Source organism: Euleptes europaea, chromosome 13 (assembly GCF_029931775.1).
Source record: "Euleptes europaea isolate rEulEur1 chromosome 13, rEulEur1.hap1, whole genome shotgun sequence".
NCBI lineage: Eukaryota > Metazoa > Chordata > Lepidosauria > Squamata > Sphaerodactylidae > Euleptes > Euleptes europaea.
The window spans coordinates 20,223,966-20,245,059 of NC_079324.1; the positions used below are offsets into that span (position 1 = coordinate 20,223,966).

A 21,094-nucleotide genomic window follows, 5' to 3' on the forward strand; every position below is an offset into this window, starting at 1 on the left:
TGCAGCCTGGGAGGTGTGGTCCGCGGGGCCGGGCCCGGGCGGGGTGGGCGTGGGGCCCGGGCGGGCGGCCGGACTACACTTCCCGGCGGGCCCCGCGGCGGCAAGCCAGCAGCAGTCGGCGGCGGCGGCCGCGGCTCGCTCTCGTCCTCGCACTCGGGCTGCCAGTGCCGCCGCCGCCGCCGCTGCTCGGCGGGTCTCGCTGGCTGGCCGGCCGGCCCCGCCGCCCCGTCTCCGCCGCCCCGGCCCCTCTCGGGCTCGCCCGCCGCCCCGCGAGCCGTCTTTCTCCCCGGGCGGGGGCCCGCCCCGGGAGCAGGTGCGTGGAATCGCTCCCCCCCCTTTCCGGGGCCCGCTCCCCCCTCCGGCGCCATCGGGGGGGGGGAGGGAGGGAGGGGGCCCCGGCGTGTGAGTGGGGTTTCCATGGAAACAGGGAGCGGGCCTCGGACCGCGGGCCTCCCCCCAGCCCCGCTCTTCTCGGAGGTCCCGTCCAGGACAGGACGGTGACAGGAGGGCCGGGCGCCGCCTGCAGCGCCTGCGGGGATCCCCGACGGGGAGGGAGACTTGCTCGTCTCGCCCCCCCCGCCGCCAACAAAAAGCGCCCTCGACGGGCGAGGCGCCTGTTTCCCTCCCCCACCTCGTCCCCTCGCCCCTCCTTGCCTGCGTGCTTCCTCCCATCGACGGAGCGGACGGACGGCCCGACGGCCCCGGGAGATCCCCCTTCGCTGCGGCCTTCGGGGAGGAGAAGGGTAGCGCTGGGGGGGGGTTGTTTTTTTTTGCACGGCAGGGGGAGGACGCACGTCGCGCCCTTTGCACTGGGGGGGGGGGGGAAGCCCGAGCAGAGATGCCCGTCCCGTCCTTTCCGATTTCGGGCGCGGGGCGGGTGGCGGGGGCCAGCCGGGGAGACCTCCCCGCGTGCCGCGCTCCGCACGCGGCCTGGGGGCGAGTCGATGGGACGGCCCCTCCGCCGCCCACCCCCCCCGTGCGGAGGGGGAGCGCGCGCGGCTCCCGACCCGTCCGCTGCCTTCGGGGCGGCCTCGGGGCTCTTCGCCGCCGCCTCCTTCCCCCGGGGAGGCCGGGGCCATGCCCGGGACGGCCCCGAGGGGGACGGGCGAGGCGGCCTGCATCGTCGTGCGGGGGCAGGCAGGGAGGAGAGCCGACGCGACGCCGTTGCAGGAGAGCGGGAGCGGCCCGATGTTAGACGGGCGGAGGATGGAGATGGGCCGCTGGCTGCAGGCGGCGTGGCCGGAGAACCCAGGCATCCCATGCCACATCTGCACAAGGCGGGTGGTGTTGGGGGGGGCTGGGGGGGTTGAGAGACGGTCGCTGCCTTTTCCGGAAGGCTGGGGCAACTTTTGCCATAGGGGGGTGGGGGGGGTGGGGGCGGTCAAGCAGAGATGCCCCTCCTTGGTACCTCTCGGAGCCGGCGGATCCGCTGGGAAAGCCGTGCGAGATGGGCCTGCCCTTTAAAAAATGGGATGCCTGGGTGGGTTGCACGGCAGAGGGGGGAAATGAGGAGGGGGGGAGGGCTGGGATTGCGTTCAGAGCTCCAGGGGAAAGGGGGGGGGGAGCGCAGAGAGAGGTTTGGGGCTGGGCAGAGAAACCCAGCTGATTTGGGCCGGCCAGGTGAAAGGCGAAAGGGAGACCGCTAGCCAGCTAGCCCCCCCACCCCCAGTCACCTCCGCCTCCAGGTTGGCCCCACAAATGGCAGCCGCCCAGAGGAGAGAGCGTTTGCATGTTTACTGTCGTGTAGTTTCACCCTGCCAAGAAAACCGGAGCCTGGCGGTGGCAGGAGGGGGGGGAGTGGAGGGATGGGACTTTTTTGAAGCTCAAATGGGGGTGGGGGATGTGCTGCAGGCATCGCGTCATCGCCTGGACAATCCTGGCTTTGGGCAGGGAGGCGGCTGGGTCCCCCTCCCTTCTTCTTCAAAGCGGTCTGGCAGAGGGTTTCCCAGCCTTTTGTAGGCTGCCTGTGTGCCTTTTTCTTTTTTTCTTTTTTTTAAAGCCCAAAACGTGATGCTAATCTGCAGCTGCGACAGGTTTCCACAGTGAGGCTTCCCTCCCAGGCTGCAGCGAGCAAACGGGTCGCTGTGCCCACTGCCAGGGGGGAAGCTTAACTGGGGAGGGGGGGGAGACGCTGCAAACTTCGCAAGAGAGCCTAGCTTCGGTGAGGATGGGTTATTGTCTCCGCATGCTTGGAGCGCATTGTCCTGGTTGCGCACGCTTAAAAGGGGGGGGGAAGCAGGTGTGCGGGTAGAGATCTTCCTGGCGTGAATGGGGGGGGCAGGTTGTGATGTAGGTACTGGCCACGTTAGACAGTAGAGAAAGGAGAGTTGGACTCAGAAGGGGACCTCCACCCTGAGGCCTGGATGCTAAACCCCCTACCCTCAAAGCTGGTTGGAAGGGGTTGCTGGAATTATTTATAGATCAAATTTGCTGCTTGTGTGTCGACAGTGTGTGGTGGTCTTCCAAAAGAAGTACAGGGGTTGATTGCTTCCTCTGTCTTAGGAATCCTGGTTGTTGCGTTGGCCTTGATCTGTGGTTGTTTAGTGGTGAAAGAGCAGTATTCGGTATATATTTCGGAGGCGCTATGCCACGCTGAGCCCTTGCTCGGCTCAAGCCTGTGTAGCATTCTACTCAGGATGCAGACAAAAGGCCGTAAGATAATGGGCTGAAACATCTCTCCTCTCCCCGCCTTTTCATATTTTAAAACTTCCAGCCTGATAAAGAATTCTGGACAACTAGAAAAATTGCATGCTGTTGTGTGTTGTTTTGGTTGGCCTTAATAAAAGGTGTTACACAGGGGTGTAAAAGTAGGCTGGTTCGGAGTACTGGTAAGAAAGTGACCAAAATGATAACCCCCCCCCCCCCCCGCCTTCTGCTTTGAGCTCCCTGAGAGAGATGGTGCTGGCGAGAAATTTCAGTTACTTTCACCTCGTTTTGTTCTGGCTTTTGCTCTGGGCCAGATTGGCTTCCTGCAACCTTTGAACAAGCAGTTGCCTAAAACGTTATAACTGCTCGATAGGATAATTTCTGCAGGGTTTTTTTATTGCTAAAGTTTTGAGATCATCTTTGTTAGCTGGATTTGTAAACTATGCTTAGTCCTGATGTGGTGGGTGGGTGTTTGTCTTTTGGTGGGGCGCGAATCTGGCAAGTGGTTTGGAGGTTGCTACTGCCATACACACTCTGGTTTGGGAGGCTATTTGTTTGCATACAAAGTGACCATCAAAGACAGTCAAAAGATAGTAGTCTGGAAAGAAACCTCTTTCTTCATCTGAGTGGCAGACCCAACGACTTGGGAACCCATAAGAAACGGCTGGTAATCCATCTTGCTTTTAACTGTTAATGCGGCTTGCAAGGGCAAAAGCAGAGATGTCAATGTAAACTTTTTTGGGGGGTAGTAGCCACTGATGATACAGGTTCATTCAGAATCTATTACCCCTGCAGGATTTTAAAAAGATTATTTGGGTTAGCGTTTGAGAACCCCGTCAGGATGGTCCAGGCTAGCACAGACTTCTCAGATCTCAGCTGCTAAGCGGGTGCAGGCCTGATCAGTACTTAGATGTGAGGAAGTCCAGGGTTGCTACGCAGAGGCAGGCCACGGCAAACCACCTCTGTTTATTGCTTACCTAGAAAACCCTACGGAGTTGCCTTGAGTTGGCTGCAACTTGACAGCACTTTCCACCACCACAAAAGTTTTAGACCCTTTTTCAAACAGTGTTGTAATTTTGGTCTGAATGTGAGCCAAAGTGTTGCCATGGAACCTATATCTAGACATCAGCTTTTGAACCGCGATGGTCTGAGGGACCTGTGCAGTCGCTTACAGACTGAGAGGTACACTGAGAAGTCTAGAGTTCAAGTCCTACCTCCATCATGCCTCTGTTAGGTGGACTCAGGTAAAGCGCCGTCTCTCAGTCTGTCTCCCCCGCCAGCCGCCACGTGAGGTTCTGACCTACGTTACAGAGTTGTTTGTAAGGATTAGTGCAATAATCTGTGACGTGCTTGAAAGTGCTAAATAAATGCCGGCGTTCCGTCTAGTACTGGCGTTCCGTCTAGTGCCAGTCCTTCTGTCTGCCTTTTGGGCAAGCAGGCATCCGTTTGGGGCTTGGCTTGCTGAGTCAACGTATCTGGTCTTCGGGTGAACTCGTAAGGCAGGATTGCAGCCCAGGCAAGGCATCTCGTACCCCTCGGATTCGGTAGCAAAGCTGTAACGTCATGTGCTCTCTCTGCGAAATCCCTTTGCCCGTGGCACAGGAGAATATACGTCCTCCAAAAGGGACAGCTGGCGAGCTCCAGTCGCTGCACGCCGGGGCTGGGAAGCTCGAGCTTTAGAGGCGGACGTTGTTTGAAAGTTGGAGGGGTGCTGGAGGAGGAGCCGGCGAGACAATGAGATTAACTGGTTTGCTAAATTGCATCAAAGGGTGCAGTCACCCCGGCTCGTGATTGGCAATTTACGGCTCAGATTTTGGTGTCCTGCCCTTTCTTGAATGCTCAGACCAAACCCCGCTTTTCTGAATGCACAGACACCTAAATAACTGTCTCTGTTGGTGCTTTCCTTCTCTATCTCAGGTCTTTCCTAGCATGAACCCCATCCATTTTGTTCCTTCCTTATCTCTCAGATCCCATCTCATGGGAGAAGCCTTCCCAGCCTCTGTAGGCAAGAGAACCCAGTCTTTTTATTTCTCCTCTTCTGCCCGCTAGCTCCAGACTCCTCAATCTAGAGAGCTCCTCCTCTCCCCCCCCCCCGCATGTGTTTCCCTCCACCTGCTTGCACCCTTCAGAGTCTGTCTAGACCCATCAGCAGAGAATCCCCTTCATGCCTTATAGGAAGGAAAATAGGACACATGAAGCTGCCTTATACTGAATCAGACCCTTGGTCCATCAGAGTCAGTATTGTCTACTCAGACTGGCAGCGGCTCTTCAGGGTCTCAGGTGGAGGTCTTTCACATCACCTACTTGCCTAGTCCCTTTAACTGGAGTTGCTGGGGATTGAACCTGGGACCTTCTGCATGCCAAGCAGAGGCTGTACCACTGAGCCACAGCCCCTCCCCACTGATGGTTCACTGATGTTTGTCTGTCTTGCGTCTCGTGCATTGAAGATATGGCAAGAAGCGATGGGTTGAAATCAGAAAAAAATTCTAACTTGGAGGGAACAGTGATAGCTTTCTGTATTCTATTTTAGATTCTTAAGCATTAGAACCCAGATTTTGTTATTTGGATATAGACAAAAGATGACACTAAGATCACTTATGCAGCGGAATAATTGTTCAGGAGGATGTGGGTTCTTACTTCGCTCGTACCTAAGGCATCTGGTCTAAAGGTAGGGGGTTCCTTACCACGACACCTAATAGTAAATTGGCAGGCCCCTGTGCCGATTATGAAAACCCCTAAACTAGGCTAGCTATGTACAATTTGGGGTATCCACATACTGTAGGCCCTTGCCAGGTGTGCAGAAAAATACGAATTTGGAAATTAACCAGCTAAAAGACTCCCCCCAAGAACTTCATTAGAACTTAATATAATATTTTACATGGAATTATGGGAATAGTTGGAGTCATATGGGGGAGGCAGAGGGGAAATTGGCCTGCCGAACCCTCAGAGAGCTCATAGAATTTTGGAGTGAAAAAGTTTAGGGGGTAGGAAGGATTTCCAAATAGTTTCCCAGTTGATCATGTTTGTATCCCATCCTTCTTTTTCAAGAACTTCAGGGTGGCATACATGAGGATCGTCCCATTTTACCTGTATAACATCCCTAGGAGGAAGGCCATACTGGAAGGGTGTGATTGGTTCTGGTCTACCCGATGCAATTCCGTGGTGTTGGCAGCAATGCAATTTGGAGCGTTGTCTGGAATGTGGTTGTGCAGGTGTTGAATGATGCCTATTGGATAGTGCCCGTGCCATCACTTATAAGGCTGGACACATACAGACCACAGTGCTGTTTCCTGACTCTGGTCAGTGCTCCACTTGCAAGAGGGGAACTGAGTTTTTTGAGGAGAAACCTTTGTCAAGTTCAGCACTCCCATCTCCACAAATCTTTGGGCTTTTGATGGATTTCTGCATTAGTGACGCAGACAAGGTGTTTCTCCAGACTTTGTCTTGGGACTGGTTCCTTTCAGCTGTTGCTACAGCCCTGTTTTCAGGTTGAGTATTTCATCTTCCACTGAGATTGAGCACACAACCCAGTCTTTAGAAAGGGTGAATGTGAGTGTGTGTGTGTGTGTGTGGGGGAGGAATTCTTCCTCTTTGCAGCAAGGCTGTCCCACCTCAATTAGAGTTAGCCTGCCTATTGCTGCGTAGCTCATAAAGGTTTAAGTGAAGTACTCATTTGAGCTTATCCTCTGGATAAGCCATTTCCCCATCCATTTTGCCAATGTCCCACTTGAACTTCAGGATTCAGAACCAAATGCAGGATTCCAGAGGACTATCTTTCTGATGGAGCATGGATTACTTCTAGAGCAAATCTGTTGAGATACAGAACCAGGGAGCTTGATGCTGGTGGTGCCGGTTTTGCGGCAAGAAGAGGTTAGGTTAAGTTGAGGCCCGATGAAGGTCATCTTGAAGGATTAAAACTTGGCTTCTTCTGAAGCAGAGAAGAAAGAATAAGTGGGGGGAGCTGACTGCCTTGACTCCTTTCCTGCTGGTTCTGCACGCAACTCCCATGTGACAAACTCCATTGCTAAGGCGTTGATGGAATTGGGGTGACCCCGCAGTTTGAGCACTTGCTGTTTAGGATGGAATTGGGGTGACCCCGCAGGTTGAGCACTTGCTGTTTTAGGGTGCCACCCCCGTGTCCACTCGCTCCCCAGGAAGCGACTTTGAAATCACTGGGAATTCCAAGGGGTTGTACACAGGACTTTGCCTTGCGCCCCTGTTGCCACGGGAGGCTCGAGGAGCAGGAAATAACAGAAGGGCCGGTGCGGTTTTTCCTCCAGACTGTCTGGAGTGGCTCCTCCTCCCTCACATTTGTCAGGTTTGTCTCCTCTAGGAAAGGAGGGTGCAAGGGCCTGCTCTCCCCCCACTCCCTTCCCCTAACGTGCCCATCCTCTCCGTCTCAAGGCACATCCACACGGCTCTCGTTTCAGGGATCAGACGCTCCGGAGACCTTCCTGTAGAGCTCCTGGCCGGGCTTGCCAAGCCACATGGCTGACAGGAACTATTGTGGGCCGTGCGAGAGACGTGGCCGGCTTCCAGCCTCGGGGCGGCGGAGCTACCTGCCTCTCCGAGCCGTTTCCTGCACGCCCGGCCGCCTATCGCAGCGCCCAGCCGGTGGCGAGGACAGCTGCCGGTCCGGGTGGGCCGGGGCTTCGGCAAATTCCTTTGTGGAATTCTCTCTGCTCCTGGCACCTCCCCCTTCGCCTCCTGTCCAGAAGGAAACTCCCCGTAATTTCCTGGGGAACTTGTTCTCGCACTGCCCTGATCTGGGGTGTGTGTTTTTCTTTCTCTTCCTCTCTCTCTTCTCCCCCACTTGGAATCCCTGGGTTCCGTCCTCCCGACTGGCAGGGCTCCTTTGCCTCTCTCCCTTTTTTTTTTTTCTTTCTTCCCTCCCTCTGTTCCCTGGGAATGCTTCTGTCTGGCTAACGTCCCACATCCTCCCTGGGAAAAAAAGAATGCACTTAACAATGTCCGTTTCTGTGGCTGCATCCTTCTCGGGGCCTTCTTGCCTCCGCCGCTGACCCCGTCTTCCTCGCTCTCTCGTTCGGCAAAGGCGAGGCTCCTGCAGCCGCGTCCTCTGCTTCTGGCATCTTTCGTTTCGGTCCGCAGGGATTCTGCCCCATCTGCGCTCTGCTTCTCTTCTGACGGTCCTTCCATTAAGCACAGGGCTTTGCTGTTTTGTTTTTTACCCTTCCCCGATCCCACAAGTCTTCCTCTATGAGGCCGGACGGTACTAGCTTTTGTAAGGGACGGGTCCTTTCTGCATGACTCTGGTCTTCTCTCCCCATTCTCTGCCTCCAAGCCCCTTAGGACCGTAAACGTATTACCTTGAAAGTCCTGGACTCATGATGCAACGCACAGGGTTGGTGGGTATTGCTGCTGACACTTGGCTGGGATACCTCTCTCTTTGCTTCTGCCATTTCCTTTCTTACTTCGGATTGTTGTACCGGCATTAGCGGCTCTTTGTGGAAATCAGAGGACCTTTCGCGCTGCTTTGCTCAAGAATAGCCTTCGCCTTTCCCACACCGGCAACTTGACTTGCAGAGCTGTCTTTGGAACCCTTTCCTGATAGATAATGGCTCCTTAAACAACAACAGCAACCAGAAAACATTCAGCTGGAGGCTTTTCCCTCCAACTGCCATTTTAGGGCCCCTTGGGGGCAGGAACTGCAAGCCTTTGCCTCTCTCCCTTGACATTCCTTCTCAGACAGAGCTCTGTTTTACCCCACCCTTCGTGCATAGTAGTGTCCTGCCTTAGCTAGATGTGGATACTCCCCTCGTGCGCCATTTCCTTCCTAGTTTGCATTTGATCTGTCCAAGTTGCCTCTTGGTAGCGTGCAGAGGAAAACGTGGCTCGGTGGCTGAATGCGCGCTTTGCATGCAGAAGGCACCGGGGTTGAGTCCCCAGTCAAGGGATCTCTGATAGAAGGGCCAGGAAACACTCTTGCATGAGAGACTGCCGGTCAGAGCAGAAAAAAACAGGGCTGGATGAACTATTGATTCGATTCGCTATGAAGCAGCTTCCTATGCTCAAAACAAGCGTGCACTGCGTATACTGCCCTAATGCTTTATATTGGTTTGACAGGCGGAGCCCCTGACAGGACCGAGTCTGGTTGGTGCCGAGTGGCTGTCATGATCTCTGCAGCACCTCTTTACAACGGGGTGCATAACTGGACCGGTGCCGAGCGGATTCGCATGTGCGGACTCAACGAAGAGAGGTGAGGTGCGTGCGTGCAGGCTGTGCGTGTCCGGGAGAAAGGGTTCAAGCAGTTGCTTCGAGAGAGGCCCCTGGATTCTTTGTAAAGCTGAAACGGCGGGACGGGAGGCTGGGGAAGGGAAGTCTGTTTCTACAGTTTGTGAGTTTGAAGGAATGTGGGAGAGGCAATTTTCGAGCGTACCAAAGTTTAAATTGACATTTCCCCAGTCAAATCAGTTTTTCCCCCCAAGATCATCCTTTTTGACAGATCTTGTCAGGGTCTGGGGGAGCAAAGTTATGACAGAGTTATCGAAATTGGCAAGTTGGTGTTTGACATTGTCATAAAAATGCATGAAAAGACCCTTCAGAAATGAAGATGCGTTTTGTAAAACCCGATTTCGACGTTGAATCCTGACCCAAATCTCAGAACTGGATTTTAAAAAATTGTTTGTTAGACCTGTATTGGGCTCTTCTGTGGAGTTCCTGGAGATCTGCCATCTAAAGGACTAATGGAGTCCACACCCGCTTAGCTTCAGAAATGCTTGTAGCTTCGGGTGCTCCCAGACTAGGGCCCCTCGGATTTGAAATCTGGAAAATTCAGAATGTCTGGTCTGAACTTGGACACTCAGCCCGCTCTTTGAATCTGAGAAACATTCATTCCCCCCTCACCAAGCTGAGGTTCACACAACTACAGGAGGCTGCACTCCACTGAGACCGACCAGTGGCCCGGGCAGCGCAGTGTTGTTTGAAGAAGAAGAGGTGGTTTTTATACCCCGATTTTCTCTTACCTTTTAAGGAGACTCAAACCAGCTTGGTGTCGTGGTTAAGAGCGGTGGTTTGGAGTGGTGGACTCTGATCTGGAGAACTGGGTTGGATTCCCCCACTCCTCCACATAAGCGGCTGAGGCTCATCTGGTGAACTGGATTTGTTTCCCCACTCCTATACATGAAGCTAGCTAGGTGACCTTGGGCTGGTCACAGCTCTCTCAGCCCCACCTACCTCACAGGGAGGGGAAGGGAAGGTGATTGTAAGCCGGTTTGATTCTTCCATAAGTGGTAGAGAAAGTCGGCATATAAAAACCAACTCTTCTTTTTCTTCTTACAACCTCCTTCCCTTCCTCTCCCCACAACAGACACCTTGTGAGGTAGGTGGGGCTGAGAGAGTTCAGAGGGTACTGTGACTAGCCCATGGTCACCCAGCAGGCTTCATATGGAGGAGTGGGGAATTGAACCCAGCTCTCCAGACTAGAGCCCGTCACTCTTAAGCACTATACCACGCTGGCTCTCAGTATAGAAGTTTTCCTTTTGTCTGTCCTTTACCTATTACCCATCAACTTCATTGCCCTTGAATGCTAATATTATGGAAGAGGGAAAGCCAGGGAGGAAGAAGAAGGAGTTGGTTTTTGTACTCCACCTTTCACTACCTTAAGGAATCTCAAAGCAGCTTATGATTGCCTTTCACCTTGTGAGGTAGGTGGGGCTGAGAGAGTTCGGAGAGAACTGTGACTAGCCCAGGGTCACCAAGCAGGCTTCATGTGGAGGAGTGGGGAATCAAACCCGGTTCTGCAGATTAGAGCCCACTGCTCCTAACCACTACACCACGCTGGCTCTCTAGGGACGATGGCAGCTCTCTAAGGGTCTCAGGCAGAAAGGGGTCTTTCCCAACACCTTCTGTTACCTGAGATACTTCTATTAAAGATGCTAAGGTTTTAACCTGGGGTGTTCTGCATGTGACGCCTGTGTTTTATCACTCAAACCACAGCACCCCCTCCCTGGATTTACCTGCCATGTTCTGGTGTTGTAACTTGATTCCAGTATTCTTGAGGGTACAATTTCGAAAGCTGGGCTCCCAGACCCAAAGGGGTCACAGCAGGAATTTGGGAGTTGGTGCAGCAAATGTCGATGAAAAGCAAAATGTCCCAGAGGAGGGTCCGGTGCGCTGGCTTTGGTTTCAGCCAGGTTCCCAGGCTGCATGCCCTTTAGAGCACCATAGGCTATATGTCTGCTAGTGCCAGATATCTATGGCTATATCTATGGTCTGTAGTCATCCAATAAAGGCTTTATGTCTGCTAGTGCCAGATACCTGACAACCATGGTACAGGATGGAGGAGAGTTGCTTTTGCATTGGCACTTTGCATTCTGGATCCGACGTGCATAGGATGCGGCATGACTGGATTTCACCAGTTTTCTTTTACATCCGCAACAGGAGAGCGCCACTTTCTGATGAAGAATCTAACTCCAGCAGCTCCCAGCATCTGGGGTCCCCGGAGTTCAGCGTTGGCAGCAGCTTTTCCAAGGTGAGGGGGGCATGTGATGGGGCGTGGCCGGCAGAGCTGGTACAGGAAAGAGACCTTAATCCTTGAAGGGTGAGGAAGTATGGAGGGCTCTGATACCAAATTTCCAAGCTGCCTTTGCTATCGAGGGATTGTCGGCCCAAATCAGTGTGTAAATTAACTGGTCTTCCAGATATGATGATGGTTGCTAAGCGCAGATAGCATTTAAAAAGGCTTCGGCAAGTTCTTGGAAGATAGGCCTATCAGCATCTGTTGGCTAAGATAGCTAAATGGACCTTCCATGGTCAGAGGCACTATATCTGAATGCTAGGTGCCAATGTAGGATAGCTGTTGCCTTGATGTTTTTACTTGCGTGCTTCCAAGGTGCATTCTTGAGATTCACCAACCGCGGGAAACAGAAAGGACTATGTGGACCTTTAGTTCAATCCAGCAGGAAAAGGTTGTGGTTTTTAAAAAAATTGTTTTCTTCTCTTGAACCTAGTATAGCATAGCAGCTAAGAGATGAGGATGTAGATTTGGAAGACTGGAGTTCAAATCTAGTCCCTGCTGTGGATTCACTAGAGGACCGTATGCAATTTCCCCCCCATCTCATTCTCCTACATATTGACCTTCTTTGTGTGAAGGTAGTTAGGATTAAAATGGTAAAGGTAGTCCCCTGTGCAAGCACCAGGTCATTACTGACCCGTAGGGTGACGTCACATCTCGACGTTTACTAGGCAGACTATGTTTATGGGGTGGTTTGCCATGGTCTTCCCCAGTCATCCACACTTTACCCCCCCAGCGAGCTGGGTACTCATTTTACCGAACTCGGAAGGATGGAAGGCCGAGTCAACCTTGAGCCGGCTACCTGAAACCAACTTCTGTCGGGATCGAACTCAGGTTGTGAGCAGAGCTTTTGACTGCAGTACTGCAGCTTACCACTCTGCACCACGAGGCTCTTAGGATTACTAGGGGGGGAAAGCACAGGTATTTATTTAAAACATATTCCTTTCCTTTCTTCTCAGTAAGGGGTCCGAACAGCTTTACAGTCTCATTCCACACCTTTTCCATTTTAACCTCGCAACAACTACTCTGTGAGTGAGGTTCAGCTGTAGAGCGTGTGACCGGCCCAAGGTCCCTGTCCCCGCCAGTGAACTTCCATGGCAGAGCGGGGATTCAAACTTAAGTCTCTCAGGCCCTAGTCCGACACAAACAGCTCTAAATCTTCCCCTCTAAAACAGCCCCATCTTCCCCCTAACTTGATTTGGGGGCCCACTGCCAACCAGTTCTGTCTAGTGGCCGCGATTTAGAATTAAACGCCATCTTGTTTTTTATGTAATGTGAAGTATGGGATTTTAAAGTATGTTTTAATGTATGTTTTATGGTTATACTGTGACCCGCTCTGAGCCCGGCTTGCCAGGAAAGGGCAGGATATAAATGCAATAAATAAATACCACTGCCCTCCTTTCCCTCTGTTGTTGCAGGTGGAGCTCACATCAATCTCGAGTAGCGGCAGCAGTGCCCTGGGGTTTGAGGCAGAGGGCATCGTGGAGGAGAAGCTCGGGCCCACGCTTGAGGACCAGCCCCACGAGCCGGACTGTGCCAGGAGGCCCTTGAAGGGCGGTGATGCCAGCCAAAGGGATGCCGGGGAGGCGGAACCCACCAAACCGGAGGCCGGCGGTCCTGACTGTGCTTGGCCCCCTGCGAAGAAGGAGTCCAGCATCCTCCTCAGCTGCCCCAAGGCCCCAGAGGGCGAGCACGCCGGCAGGGAAAAGAGCACCCTGCCTGCCGGAGCAGCCGTGACTACCGCCACCGCCAGCTGTACCACGCTGGCCTCCACCCCGGCCGCCTTCACTTTGAAAAGCGTCTGTTTCCCTACATCTCAGACGGCTGCTATGCAAAAAATGGCCCTCTCCTTCCAGCCGGGAGCCGTCTTGGCCCCCAGCCAGCCCCTGGTTTACCTTCCGCCCCCCAGCTGCGTGGCCGCCCTTCCGAGCCCACTCGGGGTCTCGTCCACGCTCACCCTGCCCGTCTTACCCCCCTTCCGGCAAGACCACTGTCTGCCAGGGCTCCTCGCCCCCTCTGAGTTGCATTCGTACTCTTATGCCTTCTCCGTGGCCAGACCTTTGGCCGCGGATTCCAAAGCGACGTCCGTGGACGCGGGCCAGCTGAGCTGCCCTCCCCCTTCGGGAGAGAGCAACCCCTCAACAGCCGCTGGCCCTTCCCCGCCCTCCGACAGCTCGGACCTTCCGCCCAGCACCCCCACCTTGGTGGCATCGTGCGGGAGCGCTGTCCCCTTGTCGGGCCCCGGCGTGATCACCCGGGCCCCCGCAGCCCCGGAGCAGCTTGCCCCAGGCGTCCTGGCGTCCATCTCCCCCTTGAAATCGCCTCCGCAGCTGGAACGCGAGATGGTCTCCCCCCCCGAATGCAGCGAGATGCCCCTGGACCTCTCCTCCAAGTCCAACCGCCAGAAGCTGCCTCCACCGAGCCAGCGCAAGACGCCCCCCATGCCCGTGCTGACCCCGGTTCACACCAGTGGCAAGGCGCTTCTCACCACGGTCCTCTCCAAGTCGCAGCGGGTGGCTCAGGCCATGGGGGCGCCGGGCTCCACCTCGCCCTTCGTCATCTTCCCGGAGTTCTTGCGCAACGGGGAGCAGGGCCCCTGGGTGAAGAACTCGACCGCTCTCATCAGTACCATCCCGGGCACCTATGTGGGGGTGGCCACCCCCGTGCCCGCTTCTGTGCTGCTGGGCAAAGACTCCAGTGTCGGCTCCAGCCGGGACTCCCGCCACCTCCCCAAGCAGGAGCCCATTTCCATTGTTGACCAGGGGGAGCCTCGAAACACGGGGCCGCCTTCTGGGAAGAAGGGCGGTACCGCCAGCACAGACAGCCAGGTGGAACCCCCCCGGCAGGTCATTCACGGCAGAGGCGTTCCAGGGCCCCCATTACGCTCGGCCAAGGAGCTGTCTCTTTGGAATCCCGGCCAGGGCAGTGTTTACCCCCGATGCTCGGTCAACGGCAAGCCGGCCAGTCCTCAGCTTCTGCCGGTGGGGTGGTCGCCCTATCACCAAACCCCTCTGCTTTCTATCGGCATTTCGACAGCCACCGGGCAAGTCCCTCCCGGTCAAGTGGGCCCCTCCAAGCCAGCCAGGGCAGGGGAGATGGCCGCATTCCCCAGCGCGCAGCCGGCAGAATCTGGCCCGGCAACCCAGAAGGCCCCCGAAGTTCCCTCGCAGGCCAAGGGTTGCAAGGCAGCCTTGCCCAATGTGGCTAACCCCTTGTGCATCTCGCCAGCTCTTCAGACCGGTCCTCCAGACTCCAGGGGCTCAAAAGTCCTCACTCCAAGCCACGGCTGCGACAGACCAGAGACTGATCCCACAGCCGGGAGCACCCCCCAGCCAGAAGCTCCCCCGGAAGGCCTCAAGCGCCCCGGGGACAGCAAGCCAAAAAACCAAGTCTTAACCACCTACCTGGCCTGTGACCTTTCCTCAGCCGGCCGGCCGAGTGTGCGATCGTCCTCCGAGCCAGCGCCGCTTGCGGAGAACCAGAGCAAGGCCCAGAGGGGCGACCCATCCTGGAATCAGCCGAGCGCAGATATTCCCGCCCACCCAGTCCACCAGGTGGACCTCAGCCGCGTAAAGAAGGAGCCGGTGGAGCCTGACGTGCCCTTCGCCTCCACTGCGTGCCTGCTCGCTTCGAGAGACCCTCCCAAGGCCAAGCTTAAGGGGGTGGCCCACATCAAAGTGGAGGGGGGCTTCCCCTGCAAGCCCAAGAGGCAGCGCGATGAGCTGGACCGGCCGGCGCACAAGAGGCCGAAGTGCCGAGGTGGTGAGGAAGCCGACTCTCCGAGCAAGCCAGGCGGCCAGGATCCACACAGTCGCAAGGTGAGCGACACAGCTGCGACCTCTGGCACTGGTGGGAAAACAGCACAGGGAGCAGGGATCGCTAAAGAGCTGCGAACCGGTTGGGAGCAGACTAAGGGTTGGGGACACAGGGGTCACTGGGGCTATCATATAGAGGATGGTGCTGAGTTGTTTTCTGTTGCCCCAGAAGGTCGGACCAGAACCAACAGGTTAAAGTTAAATCAGAAGAGTTTCCATCTAGACATTAGGAAGAATTTTCTAACAGTTAGAGCGGTTCCTCGGTGGAACAGGCTTCCTCTGGAGGTTGTAAGCTCTCCTTCCCTGGAGGTTTTTAAGCAGAGGCTAGATGGCCATCTGTCAGCAATGCTGATTCTGTGACCTTAGGCAGATGATGAGAGGGAGGGCATCTTGGCCATCTTCTGGGCACTGGCCGTGCGTAGGGGAGGTAGTTGTGAATTTCTTGCAGTGTGCAGGGGGTTGGACTGGGTGACCCTGGTGGTCCCTTCCAACTCTATGATTCTGTGATTCTATGACTAGTTCCTTGCTGAGTGCTGAAGTTCAGGGCCAAGGGGTTCTGGAAGGGAACTGAGGGTGTAAGGACAGGAAACTCTACAAGCCAGGGCTCACAGGTGTTCACGGGAAGTTCCTGGTAGGCTGAAAACATTTCTCAGGCGCGCTTTGGAAAACAGGCAGGAGAATTGATAAATTATCCCCGCATTTATGGTAGAACTGGGAAAACTTTGTGGCATGCTACACAGCTTGCTCAAGATTGTGTTAAGAATTTCACTCCTGATGAGCTCTTCTCTGGCGGGTACAGTTATCTTAACAGCTATTTGCAATGAATTGATTGACTTTTTGATTCAGCTTTCTTTTTCCCTTGGATCTGTTTTTATTCATTGGCAAAACTGGGGTAGGGGGGACTATATAAATAGATGCTTCTTATTTTTAAAAATTTCCTGGGTGGTAGTTTGATGCGATGTTGAAGCAGTCAGATGGCAGGGGAGCACAGGAATTCCAGAGGAGGTTCCCACAAATGCTTCTGCATATCTCTGACCCTTCCAGCCTTTCCAGGACGGTTTATTCCTTTTGCGGGGATGACTTTACACATCATTTTAGAATCCAAACTGAGAGATGGGACATCAGATGAGGGTTCTGCCAATGGAACGCATACAGGTTGAATACCCCTTATCCAGACTGCTTGGGACCAGAAGCGGTCCGTATTTCGGATTTTTTCGGATTTTGGAATATTTTGGAATTTTTGCATATACGTAATATCTTGGGGACGGGGCCCAAATTAATTTATGTTTTAGGCAAAAGTAAATGTAGTCACAGTCCCCTGTGCAAGCATTGGGTCATTATTGACCCATGGGGTGACGTCACATCTCGCCGTTTACTAGGCAAACTATGTTTACTGGGTGGTTTGCCATTGCCTTCCCCAGTCATCTACACTTTCCCCCCAGCAAGTTGGGTACTCATTTTACTGACCTCGGAAGGATGGAAAGCTGAGTCAACCTTGAGCCGGCTACCTGAAACTAACTTCCGTCAGGATCAAACTTGGGTTGTGAGCAGAGCTTTTGACTGCAGTACTGCAGCTTACCAGTCTGCGCCATGGGGCTCTTTCATGTTTTATGTATGTTTAGATATGCACTTTATTCACCTAGCCTCAGTGTAATTTTAGACAATATTTCTAATAACTTTGTGTACATTGAACCATCAGAAAGTGGATGGTGGAATGTGCTGCCTCGGAGGGTGGTGGAGTTCCCGTCTTTGGAGGTCTTTAAGCAGAGGCTAGATGGCCATCTGTTGGGAGTGCTTTGATTGAGGGATCCTGCATGGCGGGGGGAGGGTTGGGGTCACTGGGGATGTGGGGGGAGGTAGTTGTTAATTTCATGCATTGCGCTAGATGACCTTGGTGGTCTTTTCCAACTCTATGATTCCATGAAAGCAAAGGTGTAACTATCTCACCAGACTTCGGAGAGGCTGGGTGGTGTGGATGAGTCAGATCCACGGTGCCTGTCCTCTCAGAAGTCAGGAGAGGCCGGGTGGTGCAGATCTGCCTGAATGCTGGCTTGAGAGGTCCGGTTTTCGGATCGTTCAGGATATCGGATGTCCGGATAAGGGGCACTCAACCTGTACTGCTTTTGTAGCTCAGCTGTATGACATTTCTGTTAGGACAGTGTTCTTCCATTCCCATGTTACAGACCGGTAGAAGCGACTTGGCTGCAGCCATGCAACGAGTCCATAGCTGCCATGCTTAATTTCCAAAGGAAGGGGTACTGGGACTCGGATCTTTCCTTTCCTGAGGGCAATACTCTTCCTCTAGCCTCCAGTTTGTTATGATTCCTCAGCGGTGAGGTTAAAGCACTCGGCAGGGATTCAGAGGCACTCTATTGCCCTGTGTGTTTAGGGCGTAGGATCGGCCTCTCAGTTCTGTTTGAATTGGTACCATCTGACGCTTGACCTGGAGGGTGGCCTTGAGCTGCAGCCTGGCAAAGGGAGTACCTGCCCCTGATCGACATATCTCTTCGGTGTCCACAGTGGCGCAAGCATCACAGTGACCTCCGTGACATCAAGCGAGAGGGCCAGTTGGCCTCCACAAAGGAACGTGGCAGCCTCCGAGTGAAGCGCAAGCACCGCAAGCCATCCCCAAGGCACCAGGGCCGCAGCTGCGAAGAAGGTACAGTAATCAAATCTGGGCTTGCTGCAGCATCCTCTCCCCAAAATGTCCTACGGCCACAGAAACGTCTTCCGCTGACCCCATTGCCTGTGTCTTTGCAAGTCCCACGGTCCAGCTTTATATGCCTCTTTGCCTGCCTCCAGCATGGTGTAGTGGTTAAGAACAGTGGTTTGGAGCGGTGGACTCTAATCTGGAGGACCAGGTTTGAGTCCCCACTCCTCCACATGAGTGGCGGAGGCTCATCTGGAGAACCAGATTGGTTTCCCCACTCCTCCACATAGAGCCAGCCTGGTGACCTTGGACTAGTCACAGTTCTCTCTGAACTCTCTCAGTCCCACCTACCTCACAAGGTGTCTGTTGTGGGGAGAGGTTGGGAAGATGATCGTAAGCTGGTTTGATTCTCCTTAAAAGGTAAAGAAAATCTGCATACAAAAACCAACTCTTCTTCTCTCAAGAACGTGGCTGGAAATGGGGGGGATACAATCCTTGGGAGTGAGTAATGCTAAAAGGACAGGGCTTCAACCATTAGAAGAAGAAGAAGAAGAAGTTGGCTTTTATATTCTGACTTTCTCTACCACTTAAGGAAGAATCAGACCGGCTTACAATCACCTTCCCTTCCCCTCCCCACAACAGACACCCTGTGAGGTAGGTCGGGCCGAGAGAGCTGTGACTAGCCCAAGGTCACCCAGCTGGCTTCGTGTGTAGGAGTGTGGAAACAAATCCAGTTAATCAGATTAGCCTCCGCCGCTCATGTGGAGGAGTGGGGAATCAAACCCGGTTCTCTAGATCAGAGTCCACCACTCCAAACCACTGCTCTTAACCGCTACACCACGCTGGATGTCCACAGGAGAGTGTCTGGGTCCTAATCAAGGCATCATCCTACATTTTCAGCTTTAAGAAAACCGGGTCTCTAGTCCTATCTGTCTGCAGGGCTATGGATTTTAAAACGACACAGAGAATTCTAGCCAGTTGTTCAATAAGAAGCAGACCGGACATCTTCTGGTCATAGAGGGCATAGTCACTGAGATCTAGCAAGCAACAGAGACAGCTTGATGTGGTAATCATTAACTAGGATCGGGAGAGCTGGGTTCAAATCCTCCTCAGCCTTGAATCAGTCACACTTTCCCAGCCTGACCTCCTTCAAAGAGGGCTGTTGTGAGGATAGAATGTAGGAGGGGGAGAAGCAGGCACACCTCCCTAAGCTGCTTGGAGGAAGAGCACGATAAAAATCGATAATTAACAGGCACTTTCCTCAGGTGCTTAGCTGGAACTTCTTGTTTTTATTCAAATGCAACGCTGTTTTAGTATCATTAGGTAAAGCCTATGAATCAGATTTAGAACTTTCCTGTTTGCACACCGTTACGGTGCCAGCACAAACAGGCAATTTCTGGCTCTTGGAGTAATCAGGGCCACTTGCTAATGGCATGATCGGTTCCCCTTGCCAGGCTCTTCAGTCGAGGCCGTGTGTGCTTCTGTTTTGGGTGGCACGCAGGGGGACGGGGTGGGTGGGTGTCTTCTTCTCCCCCGCACATTATGCTGGTGTAGCTTCCCATGTAGCCAGCCAGGTGAAGAACACGGTATCTTTTTCCAGACGGCAGTTAGTTTTCAGATATTTCTTCTTATTCTCCCCTCCCCTCCTCCCAGCTTTTGTTGAGAAGAAAGCAAAGAACAATTTCCGGGACTTCATCCCTGTGGTGTTGAGCAGCCGGACGCGAAGCCAGTCAGGTGGGTGGCTGAGCAAAGGGACTCCTTAGATCTGGGAGGAGAGCAGGCGTGCTTTGTAGGAAGGTGTAGTCAGGTCGAAGAACGTGGGCGATAGGACAGTGCACGCGAGCATGCTGTACAAGAGCATCTTGGTAGCAGCACTGGTCCCGCATCCTAAGAAACATAGAACAGGACAGTGACTTGTTTTAGAATGAAGTGTACAAACTTCCCAGTTACACAGATCTCTTTCTCAGGCTGAATAAAGGGGGGGAAAGATTAGCTGTTGCTTTTGCATCCTTTTTTGTTGATTGTTTAATGAAGCATACACTTGGGGGGTTGAATTTTAAAAATCCCAAATCCACAAAAAAAAAGGAAGTGGTACCCAGGCTGAGGTCATAGCTGTAGCCTTTAATACTGATCTGTACAGAGCAATTTCTTTCCTTTTTCCTGTAGGAAGCATCGGGGGCTCTTCCGCCAGCGTGCTCGGGGATTGCGATGGGGCCGGCCACGAGATTGTCCCACTGCTGTTAGAGGACGAGGAGAACGACGAGGACGAGGACCTGCTGTCCCTGAAGCATCGCCGGCTACGGAAGTCTCACCGGCTCTCCCCGCACTCGGGCTGCCGAGATCGTGAAAGAGAGCGGTCTCGTTCAGAGAGGGGCAGCCTTCACCCGAGCAAGACTCGGGAGCCCCCGTGGCAAGTGGAGGCCACCAGGCAGCCATGGGACCGCAAGGAGGCGGAGGAGGAGAGCGGCCACGTCAAGAGGAAGAAAAGGCGGCGGCAGAAAAGCTGGAAGTATCAGACGGGGGAGTACTTGATAGAGCGGGACAAAGAGGAGCACACAAGCTGTTGCCACAAGCGCAGGAAAGCGAAAGCAGGTAAAGAGAAGAGGGAAGGGGAGAGTCCAAGGCAGTGCCCCCTCAGCTAGCCTTTCCTGTCACCATTAATTTTAAGCTGATATTAGAAGAAGAAGAGTTGGTTTTTATGTGCTGACTTCCTCTACCACTTAAAGAAGAATCAAACCAGCTTACAATCACCTTCCCTTCCCCTCACCACAACAGACACCCTGTTAGGTGGGTGGGACTGAGAGAGTGTGACTAGCCCAAGGTCACCCAGCTGGTGTAAGGAGGAGGAGTGGGGAAACCAACACGGTTCACCAGATTAGAGTCTGCCGCTCCTATGGAGGAGTGGGGAATCAAACCTGGTTCTCCAGATTAGAGCCCTCTGCTCCAAACCACTGCTCTTAACCACTACACCATGCTGGCTGTTACTTGATAGGGCCAGTCCACATGCAGGACAGACACACAGTGTTGTCTTGACCGCTGGCCTGGGGCACCGTGGTAAGGTACGGGAGCGGTCAAGAGAGAAGGGGAAGAAGCAGAGGCTTGCTCAGCTTTGGTGTTGACAAAGGGGGGAATCCACGGTTTAGGGGTGTGCTTCCCAAGCCATAGGGCAGCCACCCCACCCCCTGTGGAGTGAGTACTCATGAACACATGAAGCTGCCTTATACTGAACCAGACCCTCGGTCCATCAAAGTCAATATTGTCTACTCAGACCAGCAGCGGCTCTCCTGGGTCTCAGGCAGAGGTCTTTCACATCACCTACTTGCCTAGTCCGTTTAACTGGAGATGCCGGGGATTGAACCTGGGACCTTTTGCGTGCCAAGCAGATGCTCTACCACTGAGCCACGGCCCCTCACCCCGAAAGAAAGAGAGAACATTCCAGGGAAGATCCTC

The 21,094-nt window shown here is 53.9% G+C and overlaps 1 protein-coding gene across 1 annotated transcript in view; it reads left to right on the top strand.

Moving 5' to 3' along the window:
- Positions 1-8,723: 8,723 nt before the first annotated feature.
- The window catches only part of BCORL1 (BCL6 corepressor like 1), a 28,180-nt gene continuing 15,809 nt past the window's right edge, over positions 8,724-21,094 (top strand). Inside the window, exons 1-6 of the mRNA XM_056859670.1 lie at positions 8,724-8,863; positions 11,047-11,137; positions 12,598-14,997; positions 17,515-17,653; positions 19,298-19,378; positions 19,811-20,236. Coding sequence (XP_056715648.1) covers positions 8,778-8,863; positions 11,047-11,137; positions 12,598-14,997; positions 17,515-17,653; positions 19,298-19,378; positions 19,811-20,236 — 3,223 coding nt within the window. The 5' untranslated portion in view covers positions 8,724-8,777. The remainder of the gene's footprint in view (positions 8,864-11,046; positions 11,138-12,597; positions 14,998-17,514; positions 17,654-19,297; positions 19,379-19,810; positions 20,237-21,094) is intronic.